Raw genomic sequence first — 14,333 nt, forward strand, 5'->3', positions numbered from 1 at the left:
ATGACAGTATTATGAGTAATAAAATATAGTGAACCAATCAGAAAATTCTTTATGCTTTAGATTAGATTAAAAAAATAAATATTGTAATTACATTTTTTCTTTTTTATATTCTTTTCACCTAAAAAATCATTTTTATATGTAAATTAATTTTTTAATATAATCATAAGTATTGTTTTTGTCTAAAAATATATAAATGAAATATTAAAAAAAATGTTTATAATTTTAAAAATAATATTAAAAGATCTTAAATATATATTTTATGTATTCATTTTATTATCAATTGTTAATTTAAAGTAAAATCTAATATTTTGTTATGTGACCTCTATTGTCCTCAATATAGAAAAATAAAGTCACATTATCAATCAATTAATAAAGTATCCAAGTCAAAACTTTATTAGTAAATTGTTCTAATAAGATAAATATCTGTTTAAAATATCGAATCAATAATAGTTAAATATTCTTTTTTTTTAATAGAATAATTATGTTAAATTTTTTAATAAAACTAAAGAAGATTAGTGATTATTAATACTTTTTTTTTTATTTAATGGCTTCTCCTAGATCAGGAATTTCTATCTATAAGTGTCTTTCTCCAAATATATCCACTATTAGGTAACGGTTTAATATAAAATTATTTCATGATTCATATTTACGAATTTGATTTCTATTTTATTTGGTTAATATAGACATACCACAAGTCCAAAAACACCTGTAAGAAATTCTTTAACTCTAGAAGATATTTTTGCAAACCATAAGGTTTCACCAATTTTTAATATTGATAGTCCTTATAAAAAAAAAATAGTTAATGAAGGTTTTTTGGAACAACATCATACAGTACTTGGAAATGGAGCTTTTGGAACAGTTTATAAGGCATATTATAAGGGTATACAAATGTACATTAAATAAAAGGTAAAACCGATTCTGATAATTCATTTTTTTCTTTAGGCAAAAAGGTTGCAGCTAAAATAATTAAAAGTAATAATAAAGGGATAGGTTCAGTGGGTATGGAAAGAGAAGCAGCATTTTTAAGACACATGAATATTATAAAAATTCTTAATGTTGATGAAGGACCTGTCTTAACGTTAATTACAATGGAATTATGTGGTAATTCATTGCAAAATATTCTTGAAGAGAGTTCAATTACTAAACATCAAAGAATTCACATTTGGCAATCAATAGCTAAAGCATTAAAATATTGTCACAAAATGGGCATTGTTCATGCTGATGTAAAACCAAAAAATGTTTTAATGGGTATGGATGATCAACCAAAACTAGCTGATTTTGGAAGTGCTGTTTTTGTTAATGATCTTTATATTCCTTTTGATTTTCATGTGGGTTTATTAATTTTTTGTTTTCAATGCAAATCATACCTTGAGAGGAAATGCTAGTGAAAATAATAAGATATATTGAATAAATAATAATATAAATTTTTTAATTTATAAACATTAAAACTTATTTATGTATAAACAGGTCATTTTTCAATTTAGTCTTTCATCTAATATAAACTTACACATTTTTAAATTGCTTATAAGATTATTACAATAAAATTTTTTAATTATCTTTTATATTTTCACAAACGATTTCCTATAACAATAGGTAATAAATAATTTCAATCATTAATAATAATAATTTTTAGGGTACTCCTGGATATGCTGCACCAGAAGTTGTCCGTGGTAAATTACCTACACCTTTATCAGATATTTATTCTTTAGCTATTCTGGCTTGGCAAATGCTTTCAAGAAAACCACCTTTTGCAGGATTACATACTCATACTATTCTTTATCTAACAGGAAAAGGGATAACACCTATTGATTATACTTTGAATGATGGCTTTCAAGGAAAGTACAAAGATTTGTATAAAAAATGTTGGAATAAGCAATGTGACGAAAGACTTAATCTTCTCACAATACTTAAAAAATTAAAAATACTAGAAATTAATATTTTTAAGGTATCTCGTTGACTTATTAGATATTGTTTATTTTTGCCAATCTTTATTAATAATTTTAATTTAGTATAAAATGAAATTATAGGATAATATAAAAATATTTTTAGGTTAGTTTTTAAAGTTTTCAAGTTTCTGGCATGTCTCCACCAGGTACAAGCTGCAACAAATTTGAAAGATATATTTATTTTAAATTATATTATTGTGCCACAAACTTATTATATAATTTATATACAGCGAATAATGTAAATAAACAAATAATTAAAAGTACCATTGTAATGTTGTTTCCATTTAATAATATTTGATCTAATTTTGTAACTCTCCTTCCTTCTGGAGTTGCTTCACTTTCTGTTACATCATCTAGCAGCATATTAACAAAATCATCAAAACCTTTCAAAGTGCCTACAATTTCTTTATCATTTTTCATAATAATATGTATCCTTGAACCAATACATTTATCGACCAATTCTAAAATACGTAATTATAAAATTATCAAAATTATTTATTTATAATAATGGAATCAAAATTATAATTATTAAGCTTAGCAAAAAATTAATTTATGTATTCAATTATTTAAAATTACTAAATTAATATGGAATGTCTATAGGTACCCAGAGGTAATAACGTAGAAGGGTTAGTTGTGACACTACTAGCACTCGTCATTTTTTATTAATATACCATTAAATTAATTTAAAAATTAAAAATATTTTATTTAATAATTAATGGATAAATGAAAACTTTTATTTAATTCTTTATTAGAACATGTGTTGATCTGTGATGTTGTATTCCAATTATTGCGCCTGCGCTTTACATCAGGATTTTTATTTCCCAGCATATTATAAATGATGCGCTAAGTCTAAAATTGAATAAAATTAAGTAAATTCATTTCATGATATATTTGATAATATATTTAGTAATAATATATTTAATTAGCTTATTCAGTAGAAGCAAATCTCACTTCATGAAAGTTCGTAAATATGTGTTACCCAAATTTAATTTCATTTTTAATCAATAATTCTTACAAATATATAATAAATATTAATATATTTAACACAATATAGGGTAAAACTTTTTCTCATTTTTGTTAATTTTTTATAAAATATTGTGTCTTATATGTTTACTATAATATTTATAATATAGAATTTACATATATTTGGTACGTTTGTGAATATCTATAAGACGAAATAACTCTGCCTATCTATATATACTTCTTTAATTTATATATATGAATTTAAGTATACATATATATTTAAAAAACGATTAATTGAAAATGCACAAAATATATATTAATATTTACGAAAAATAAAGTCTATTGTTAATGATGAATTTTATTTAAGAGTTCATTTTATCTTATAAATTATGTTACACTAATTGTTTACAGTTATAAATTACTGTCGTATAATATATTTGTATTTATAAAGATTTTAAAAAATACAAAGTACTTTAAAGTACATAAATAAGTTATACGTATATATATATAGTAAGTTAAACTGCAAATATTAATATTATTTAAAATCATAATATTTTACTATATACATTCAATATGATTTTTTAAATAATTTGTTTGAACTATGATATATAACATTAAATTTTTTAAATATTTTTTATTTTCTACTAAATGCATAAAACTATTTATATATGCTTATGAATTATAGGTTGTATTTAAAACATTTTTGTATATATAATAATAGAGAACAAAATTACATTTCATTAAAATTATTACAGTATATGATTGGATGAAGTTGAGTTGAGACTTGCCAACAAATATAGCAAAAGAATTATTCAAAGTAGTAGAATAATTCACTATATTCCGTTTAACAATATTGGAATTATTCATTAATATGAATTATTTTCTTTTCTCATAGTAAACCTAAAATAGCTTTTACGTAAGATTTAATTATCTTCTTATTCTTATGTTAAATGTTATTTGTTTAATATAAATTATAAACATGCATATTATATACTTTGAATGATTTTTAATCTTTATAATATTAATGTTACTTTTTCATTGTTGAGAAAGTTACAAAATACTGTACAAAAATATAAGTTATATATTATACAACATATTTTTCATTTATTGTTATAGTTATTTTGATCTAAATTATTGAGCTAGGAAACTTTCATTAATTTTATATGTAAATAATTTACATATTAAAATTTAAAAAATTAAAAAAAATTAAATTTTATATTTTAAACAATTTTAGTTTATAATCTTCAAAATAGAAATTAAAAAAAAAAGAATCAACATTTCGAATGTCATCCCATTACATAAATTGATGTCGTTAGTAATGAATGAGAAACCGTACTAGTGGGTATTTCAACATAACCTTACATTGTGCGACACGTGTTTTATTATACAAATTTTAGTTTTGTAAATAATATTTAAATCACGTATTAGATGTTTTTCTATTATTGGTAATACAATAAAGCTACAATAATGGCAAAGTTTTGTCTTAGTAAGTATTTATATATATGCCTAAATGAATATTTTAATTTAATAAAATTGTATATATCGTCGCATTTTTTGAAATATTAATGCTGAAAATATTATACTACTAATAATCGTATGTTATAAAAGTTGGAAAAATACTTATAATATGTCTAGTGATTATTAGTAACTAGTATTCAGTTTAACAACTATTATATTTTATTAATTTTAGTGCATAATCTGTTTTATAATTTAAAATTTTTTCAGAAAAACCAAGTAAAAGAATATTGGCTCGTAAGAGGTATAAAATAGAAAAAAAGGTCAGAGAACATAATAGGAAATTGAGAAAGGAAGCAAAGAAACATCCAAAAAGTAAAAATTTTGTTTATAAATAGAAAGTATTCAAATATATTTTACTTTACACATGTAATTTTTTAGAAAAACCAAAGTTAATTCAAATACCAAATCAATGTCCTTTTAAGGAAGAGATTTTACAAGAAGTAGAGGCATTTAAAAAACAAAAGGAAGAAGAAAAGCGAAAACAAAAAGAAGAAGCTCAGCAAAGAAAACGTGAAGAACTTGCTAATATTGGTATGAAGGGCTTATTAGATAATGCAGAAAGTAAACAAATGGAACATGAGAATGCCGAAAATATATTAACTAAAGATGCAAAAAAATATTCAAAAGAAGAAAATTCCCTTAAAGCTTACTATAAAGAGTTTAAAAAAGTTATAGATCAATCAGACGTTATTCTTGAAGTAGTTGATGCTAGAGATCCTCTTGGAACTCGGTGTAGCCAGGTTGAGGAAATAGTACGATTATCAAATGGTATTAAGAAACTAGTAATTGTATTGAATAAAGCAGATCTTGTACCAAGAGAGAATTTAGATGAGTGGCTGAAATATTTACGAAGAAGTTTACCAGCAGTTGCTTTTAAATCTTCTACACAAGATCAAGCAAAGAGATTGGGCCGAAGAAAACTTGGTCATAAAAAGGAAGAAAATATTCAAAGCTCGGTTTGTTTTGGAGCTGAATTATTAATTTCTCTCTTGGCAAATTACTGTAGAAGCTATGATAATACAAAAACTAGTATTCATGTAGGTGTTGTTGGTCTTCCAAACGTTGGTAAATCTAGTATTATTAATTCATTAAAGAGAAACAAAGCTTGTAATATTGGTAGCACACCAGGTAAATTATAAATAAAAATGTTTTAATTGTTATTACCACAAAATCACAAAAAAATTTTTATTAAAATATTGTAATATTCATATTTTAATACAGGTGTGACAAAATGTATGCAAGTAATACAACTTGACTCAAAAATAAAACTTCTAGATTCACCAGGTATCGTAATCGAAAACTCTAAAAATGTAGATCCATCCTTTATAGCATTAAAAAATGCTATCAAAATTGAATCAATAAAAGATCCATTTACCCCTGCAAGCTTAATTTTAAAACGAGTAACTACTCAACAATTGATGGAATTGTATGATGTGCATGAATTTCGATCACCCGAGGAATTTTTTGCAAAAAAAGCTACCAGAATGGGAAAGTTTAAGAGAGGTGGTATACCTGATAGTTTAGCAGCAGCTCGTAGTGTACTTACAGATTGGACTACAGGAAAAATCAGGTAAGATTTTTCAACCTTGAAAAACTGAATTTTTTAATGTATTATCACTATTATTAATCAGTGAAGAACTGTATTTCTTATCTTTGTATGAAAGTCAAAAATTTAATTGTATTTAAAAATTTTTTTTTAATTTTAAGAAATAAATGGAAGAACTTAAAAAAGAAATTCAAATAATATATTTTAATTATTACTTCTCCTTATTAATTACATCAATTATACATTTTAATAACCTATATACATAAATGCATAAAAAACTTAAAGAAATATAATTTTAAAGTAAAATATTTTTTCTAATTAAAGATTTTGTTTTTAATGAAATATATCTTTTATTTTATGTATCATTAGTTTTTAATATTTAATTATTTAAATAAATTGTTATATTAAATATAAGGTATGTGTATTGATATTTCATAGATATTTCACAGTACCACCTGAAGATAAAAATTGTCATGTATCTGCTACCATGATTAATTTAACCACAAAAGATTTTGATATTGAAAATTTTGCAGAAGAAGAGAAAATGTTATTTGATAATTTAACAACAAATAATAGTCTTAAATCTGTCATTCAGCCTTTAAAAATTGATAGTACAGGTCCAGTTGAAGCAGTGATGGATATAGAAGAAAACAAAATTGTATGAAAATCATTTTGATTTTTGTTTTATATTTTAAGAATTTTGTATTATTGAAAATGATAAATAATGATTAATTGATCCTAAAATATGTTTCTATGTTTAATTATCAAAAATACTAAATAATTATAATTAAAACTTGGAGTGATTATAAAAAATTATAAAATTAAATAAATAATAAGTAAGTGTACCCTTTTTTTGTAGAATGATAAAGTTTTAACTAAAAGAGCAAGGAAGAGACTTAATGCAAAAGAAAATAAAAATCTACTAATTCAACGAAAACGAAAAACTGATCCATTATTTGAAATTGAAGGAAATCAGCAGTTAAATAAAATAAAGAAGTTACAGTTTAAGAAACAGAAGAAAGAGTCTGGAAGAAGAGGTATGTTAAAATATAATTACATAAAATATTAATATGAAAGAGTTTACATTCAAAATAAAAATGTTTTACAAAATCATTTGTTTTAGCTAAAGAAGCCACAGAATTAGCTGATATTTTAGGTGGAGTAAATTTATCATTAAATGATTATGATTTTAAAACCGATTTTTCGGTTAAATAAAAAAAATACTTATAGGATTGTATTATTATAAATAAATTTATTACTGCAAAAATATTGAAAATATATTTATTTGTTTAAAAAAAAAAAGATAGAAGTAGATACCAGTAAACAGATTTTTATATCTATAGTTATATCCAGTTTCTTAGTTAATATTGTATATAATTTTATAATAAATTAAGTGTATTCAATTGTTTTTAACGTGTATAAGAATGATATATGCTTTAACTTCGACTAGAATTGTTAACTAAATAGGTTATAATTAATTAAGTAATAAAATGCTAACTAAATTTTTAGTAAATAGTTTAATAAATTTACTAAATAGTGCTTAGTATGTTAGTATTTTTAAATTAATTATTTCTTCTGTTTGTGATGTCTGCAATTTACATGATTATGAATAAACAGTTTTACAAATATTTAATAAAATATATTACAAAAATTAATGCAAATGATACAGTACATCATAATTAAATTGTATAAGTTTCATATGGTTATTACTTATTAAAACATGAAGATAAACTGAATTCCGAAAATAAATTTATAAATTATATATGTCGTATATATGCATATATTGATTTAAATTTGAGTAATTTATTACATTAACAAGTATTATTAATTACAAAATTTTTTAAATGTATATAAAAATATTTAAATAGCTATGTTAATATAGATTTGAAAAAGTTGAATTGTTATTTAATAATCTGAATATACTTTTGTTTACATATAAAATAGTTAAAGAATTTCATTTACTTAATTAAAAATTGGATACCATTTTTGTATAATTAATAAGGTTCTGTATTAAACATTGCTTATTTTTTAATCTTGATATTAAAAAATGTTTCTATATTATGCAATAAGATTGTATATTGTAATTCAAACAAATTTTCATCCATATATTATTTGAATTTTGGTACTTATTGATTCAACTGAAAATAAATAATCTATTTTGGAATGAAATATAATTTGTTCTAGAAAAATTTTAATAATTTAAAATTGATAAAATACGTATTTAGAATGCACTCATACTATTATATTTTTATTATAATCTGAAATATAGTCTTTAAAATTAATCTATTTACATGAGTATATAATATGGTGAAATTTAAAGAATAAACTTTATCGAAAAGTGAAATATGTAATTAGAATAATTTAATTATGGAATAATTTTGTGGAATTAATATGAAATATAATTGTTGTTTTTGTATAATGAAACCTATATATTATACTTATAATTATTATTACAAAATAAATCTGTAATATCAAGAATGGAAAATTTTGATAGATTCATGTAAATAAATGTATTCTAATAACATTGTAAGAGATTAATAAATTTGAATATAAATTCTACATGACATTTTATATATTTGAAGAATTATTTAACATGGTATTCGAAAGCATTTAAAATATTTTTATTAAGATTAGGATTTCAAACAAAGTTATTATTTTTTTAATAAAATTGAAATTGTATGGATTAAATTAAATTTTTTTATTGTGATAGAGTACTTTAAATAATAAAAAAATAATTATCTACAAAAATATAACTAAAAGTAACGAAGAATGATTACAAGAAAGTAAATGTTTTTGAAATAAAAATATTATGATCTAAGTATAGCCTGTTGTATGATAAACACGTAAGCGAAAGTTTTATTCGCCTCATTCTACTGGGGACCAGTAGTTCTTGAGATAACGATTTGCTCATCTTGAAAAATGTTTCGAAAAAAAGCATTTAAAAGTTTTCTTGACATCCGAACCTCTCCTTTTATCTCTACAATTTTTGTTATCCTTACATAATAATTATTTATATATAATAGAGTAAAAAATTATAATATATAAAAAAGAATTTTTATAAAACTTATAAGAAAATATATGATGTTAGATTCAAGACATTTTAATATTTAATCATATACATAAACGATATTTTGAATTAAATATTAATATAAATGTCAACAGATATTAGAACAATTTACTTTTAATAGTTTTTAAAATTTTTATTCATTTACGATAAAAACTTTCTTCAAAATACAAGGCACTTTAAAAATATTAATTTATAATAATATATTATTCTAAAGATCGATATATTATAGTTAAATATAGATTGCTTAAATTTAATATCATAATAATTAAGAATCATTATTCAATATGAATTAAATTTATTTATGTTACATTAAAAAAAAAAGTTAAATTTTTTTGGAATATCCGATTAATCCTAAAGTAAAACCAAACGAAAACTCAATTCCTTTTTAAAAAAGTATTGAAGATTTTAGCTATCATCTTTTAAGTTATTTTATCGATTCAAGATATAATTTAATCGATTTATTCAATATAATTTTTTTTTAATAAATTATATATTTAATTCTATGAGTAAATTCTACCTGTACATTATCACAAAGTAGGAGATATAATCAAATAGAAATCAATAAAATATACCTTTTATAATTTTTTTCGATTAAAAATTATACAAAAAAATATATACACAAAAATAAAAAATCCATTGATTTTTTTTTATTTTAATTGTATATCATATAATTGTATGAAATATAAATAATATGACATCTTTTTTTATATTAGTAGTCAATATACTTCGTAAATACAAAAATATTAAACACGTTTTCAAATAAATTATATATTATTGATATTTTATTGATTTCTATTTGATTATATCTCCTACTTTGTGATAATGTACAGGTAGAATTTACTCATAGAATTAAATATATAATTTATTAAAAAAAAATTATATTGAATAAATCGATTAAATTATATCTTGAATCGATAAAATAACTTAAAAGATGATAGCTAAAATCTTCAATACTTTTTTAAAAAGGAATTGAGTTTTCGTTTGGTTTTACTTTAGGATTAATCGGATATTCCAAAAAAATTTAACTTTTTTTTTTAATGTAACATAAATAAATTTAATTCATATTGAATAATGATTCTTAATTATTATGATATTAAATTTAAGCAATCTATATTTAACTATAATATATCGATCTTTAGAATAATATATTATTATAAATTAATATTTTTAAAGTGCCTTGTATTTTGAAGAAAGTTTTTATCGTAAATGAATAAAAATTTTAAAAACTATTAAAAGTAAATTGTTCTAATATCTGTTGACATTTATATTAATATTTAATTCAAAATATCGTTTATGTATATGATTAAATATTAAAATGTCTTGAATAGCAATTCTAATTCGAATCAAATATTTATTTGAAAATGTTTAAATTAATTTAAATTTTATGTGAAATAAATCATTTTATATGATGTTTTGTTTATGTATATAAAATAAAATAAATAACGGGTTTCATTTACATTATTAATTAATAATTAGTTTCTTATAAATTATTTTTAGTATTTATAAAAACATTAATAAGTTAATTTTGAAAAGTGATACTTAAATTTAAATATAATATATATTGTATTCAGTGACGTATAGCAATATACTGTATTTCTTGGAATCTAAAAATAATGAATGGGATTATTACTTCAAGTATTATATTACTTAGATTATTTAAAAAAATAATTTATTCACCAGGATAAAATTTTCTTAAATATTCTATGGAATATTGTACGGAATATTCTGTTACTCCAGGAATGAATTAAATAATTGATTATTTTTAATTCGAAATTGTTCATATAAATAATTTCGGCATGCACTGATTTGTTTGTTTTCGCCTAGAATTAAAAATAAAAAGAAAAAAGGCACTTAGCACTCGCCATCAATAAAATTCGTTGATCGCGTATAGATTGTACGTCTATCTTGGTCCGCATTATCGCGTACAAGTGAGTTTATTGTTGAAAGTGTTGAAACTGCAGACGAGGGAGTTCCATCGATTGGTACGGAAGTGTGTTTTTCTTGTAATTGTCACGTAGATCACGATTTAATTTCGAATTACTTTTTGATAATTCAATTTTTGAACTTTAAAGGAATAAATCGTTGTAATAAGACAACTTCAAAACTTCAGTAGTCCGCGGCGATTATACCTGGACTTTATGAACGGAAGCTCCGAAACAAATTTGTGAGTAGCTAATGACTAAAATTCGATACAAATGATTCTGCTAAAATTGAGTGAGTAATTTTTTTATTATTATAAATTGTCGTATTTAAAACGTTTTTCAAGTTTTGATAATTGTTCTTACTTCTACAATTAAATAATAAAGAAGTATTTACTGTGATAATAATATAATAACTAATTGAGTAATTAAAAAATAATAATAATAATATTATTAACGCAAATAATAATAATTAGAACAACAATAACATCACATAAAAAAATATGTAATGTTTCATTTTTAAAAATTAATAAAAATTTAGTTACATAGATGTTAGTATAGGTTTACTTAAATTATAATCAATTTAATTTAAATATTAATGAGTATTTGTATATACGTAAAAATGAATACAAAATAAATGCATAAAATACAATATATTTATTCAGATGTTTATCAAGATTATTTTTATCAGTTTTTATTTTTGTGAGTTCGGTCAATTTAATACCATTCGTATACACTGGAGCTTTATAATTATATGATTAAAACACGATAATATTTTTTTATTTATCATACTAAAAATGTGTGAGTTATATACTACAGTACATTTTAAACGCTTTCCAATTACAGCAATACTTAGTTAATAAAATATAATATAATTACAGTTATGTATTTAAATTTTGAATTTTTCCAATTGTAAAACGTACGTGTTATTGTTATAAAAACATGGAGTTTAACATCATTATTATTATTATTGTGTTATCTGTTTTTACTAAGAAAAAGTACAAATTATGACATTTTTTTTTATTAAAATTAATAATATTTATTAAATTATATAAATACAAAAATGCTATTCGTTATATCAATATTAAAAAAAAAATTATTCTTTTTATAAAAAAAATAGTACTGTCTACATAAAATTTCTAGTATGAAATGTATTCTATTACAAAGATATATATCCGTTACTTTATTTAGTTTAAATTAGAGACTAAATATAAACGGAAAATAAGATTACTACAAAAGCATGTAAAACAAATGCAGTAAACTATTGCAAGCACAAAGCGAAATATAACGCAAAGAAACCAATTATTTAAATGCGGGACAAAATGCTGGCTCATGCAACATCATATAAGCAATAAACAGTGGTAAATCTTAGAATGACACGATGGATATTTTCACAGTAGATAAGATGTCTGGTCAAACGCAGAGGCCTGACTGGATTCGTCCATCAGGGCCCTTAAATGTATGGAAATTCATCGATGATTATGAAATGTTACTCGATGGAACCTGTAGTCCGATCAAAATTTCCATTCCGGAAATTCCTCCAGATAGGCACGAGGAGGTTATCGAACACATGTGCACATACTTTATGAACGAGGATCCAATATGCAAGAGCCTAAGTATACTATTATTTTCATTTATTTTATTTTCTTTTTTAACTCTTTCTATAACAGAGAGAGAGAGAGAGAGAGAGAGAATTTAATTTCTTGATCGCGTGATTGAAGTCTATTATATATCACAATCGTGGTTTACCTCCAACAATATACATGCTTTTCTTTGATCCTCTAGAACCTGCTAGTCTCAAATAACAGATATATTGTATCCATTTTTTATATATTATATCTAACATAATTTTATTATTATATAAAAAAAAAAGTTATAATGTTTATTTGGAATATTATATTTAAATAGCATTACAATATTTTGTATTTAAAAGAAATTAAAAATAAATATTATTAAAAAATAAATACTAAATATTCATTTTTTAATAATATAATATAATAATATAAGTTTATAAATATATATTAATATATATTAATAATATAAGTATATAAAGTGATAAATATTTTAATATGAATTTTTTATGCCTATCTAATCGAAATATATAACTATAATTTTTATATTAGTTTGCAAAATTTTGAGTATATTTTAAATAATTTCATTTAATGATAATATACTCTAAAATAATATAATATTTTTATCATGGAGCTTTTGTTTTTCTAATCAGAAATTATTAATAGTGATTATTTGAACTAATAATAGTAATTCTGTCTTTCAGAAAAAAATTTTCATCTCCTTTATCTATAAGACTTTAAAATTTATTATGAGCTGTCTCTAAAAGCAGGCGTTTGCAAGTTATTTGGAATTGATAAATACATATATGCCACTGGTTTAAGCGTTGCGCCTGCTTACCGCGGACAGAAACTTGGACAGCGATACTTGAAGTTAAGTAATTTATGATAATATTTGCATATACTATATTCTTGTAAGAAATATAAATTGAAGTTCACTTTCACAAATTAAATGTTAAAATTAAAACTATATTTATGAAATTTACTTATTTTATTAAACAATAAAATAATATTAATTTCTATATTAATACAAATTTATAGGTTTATTTGTCACTTATTTTATAAATTTACATTTAGATGAAATTTCAATTTATACTAAAGAAATGATAAGCTTTTAAGAAAAACAGAACATCTTATGACGTTCTAATATTTTATTCGTTTATTAAGATAATTACTTATCTATATTCGTTTTATTTTACTTGCATTCAATAAGGATGAATAATCTTTTACCTGTTTCTGTCAATTGATGAGATGCTATTTTTTTTAGAACTTCAAAATATATAATATAAAGTCAGGATATTAAATATAAAATAAAATATACGTAACTAATTAATATAAAATGTCATTTTTTCTTTCTTTAAAATTAATTATATAATTTCAAATGTTAGCATTAAATATCTAATTTCAAATACTATATACTTTTCTGGGTAAATATTAATTTACATTTATTATACATATTTAATTAATTTATGTTACTTTAAAAAACATTGAGTTAATTCAGGTTATAATTTTTTCAATATTTAAAAATATTTGGATTTTAATTTACATTGGTATATAATTTTCGAAATTAATAATATAATAATATTTACGTTCTTTTGAATATTTAAGAACCGATATTGGAAGGTATTATGGAATTAAGACATTTCAACTTTTACGTCTATAACAGCCAAGATCTTGGCAGAGCGCGCTGGATTCAAGGTTGCGCATACTCAGTATTACGCGAATATATTAAACAAAGATGGAACTCCTATTTATCCGAATCTTGAAGCGGTAGACATGAAAATTATGATAAAGAAATTAGAATAG

The 14,333-nt window shown here is 21.6% G+C and overlaps 4 protein-coding genes across 4 annotated transcripts; 3 read left to right on the plus strand and 1 right to left on the minus strand.

Moving 5' to 3' along the window:
* The first annotated feature begins 544 nt into the window (after window positions 1–544).
* Window positions 545–2,100, plus strand: Mos (proto-oncogene serine/threonine-protein kinase mos). The gene is made up of 5 exons (XM_011497808.1): window positions 545–609; window positions 684–880; window positions 943–1,328; window positions 1,634–1,945; window positions 2,050–2,100. Exons 1-5 carry the CDS (start codon window positions 545–547, stop codon window positions 2,059–2,061), a joined length of 972 nt encoding a protein of 323 aa, XP_011496110.1. The 3' UTR covers window positions 2,062–2,100.
* On the minus strand, window positions 2,003–2,709 carry LOC105360592 (U6 snRNA-associated Sm-like protein LSm5). Its single transcript, XM_011497535.1, has 3 exons — window positions 2,551–2,709; window positions 2,211–2,407; window positions 2,003–2,099 (listed from the first exon to the last, which is right to left on the minus strand). The coding sequence occupies exons 1-3, from the start codon at window positions 2,600–2,602 to the stop codon at window positions 2,067–2,069; spliced, it is 282 nt and encodes a 93-aa protein (XP_011495837.1). The 5' UTR covers window positions 2,603–2,709; the 3' UTR covers window positions 2,003–2,066.
* Window positions 2,710–4,238: 1,529 nt separating this feature from the next.
* On the plus strand, window positions 4,239–7,199 carry Ns1 (Nucleostemin 1). Its single transcript, XM_011497536.1, has 7 exons — window positions 4,239–4,395; window positions 4,635–4,739; window positions 4,806–5,555; window positions 5,649–5,997; window positions 6,412–6,631; window positions 6,833–7,010; window positions 7,097–7,199. The coding sequence occupies exons 1-7, from the start codon at window positions 4,377–4,379 to the stop codon at window positions 7,186–7,188; spliced, it is 1,713 nt and encodes a 570-aa protein (XP_011495838.1). The 5' UTR covers window positions 4,239–4,376; the 3' UTR covers window positions 7,189–7,199.
* Window positions 7,200–10,903: 3,704 nt separating this feature from the next.
* Window positions 10,904–14,333, plus strand: LOC105360808 (uncharacterized). Its single transcript, XM_011497809.1, is given in 6 exon segments — window positions 10,904–11,254; window positions 12,357–12,642; window positions 13,235–13,264; window positions 13,266–13,400; window positions 14,136–14,167; window positions 14,170–14,333. Coding segments are annotated over 6 exon segments (666 nt in total). The 5' UTR covers window positions 10,904–11,235.

Source organism: Ceratosolen solmsi, unplaced genomic scaffold (genome assembly GCF_000503995.2).
Source record: "Ceratosolen solmsi marchali unplaced genomic scaffold, CerSol_1.0 scaffold47, whole genome shotgun sequence".
Lineage (NCBI taxonomy): Eukaryota > Metazoa > Arthropoda > Insecta > Hymenoptera > Agaonidae > Ceratosolen > Ceratosolen solmsi.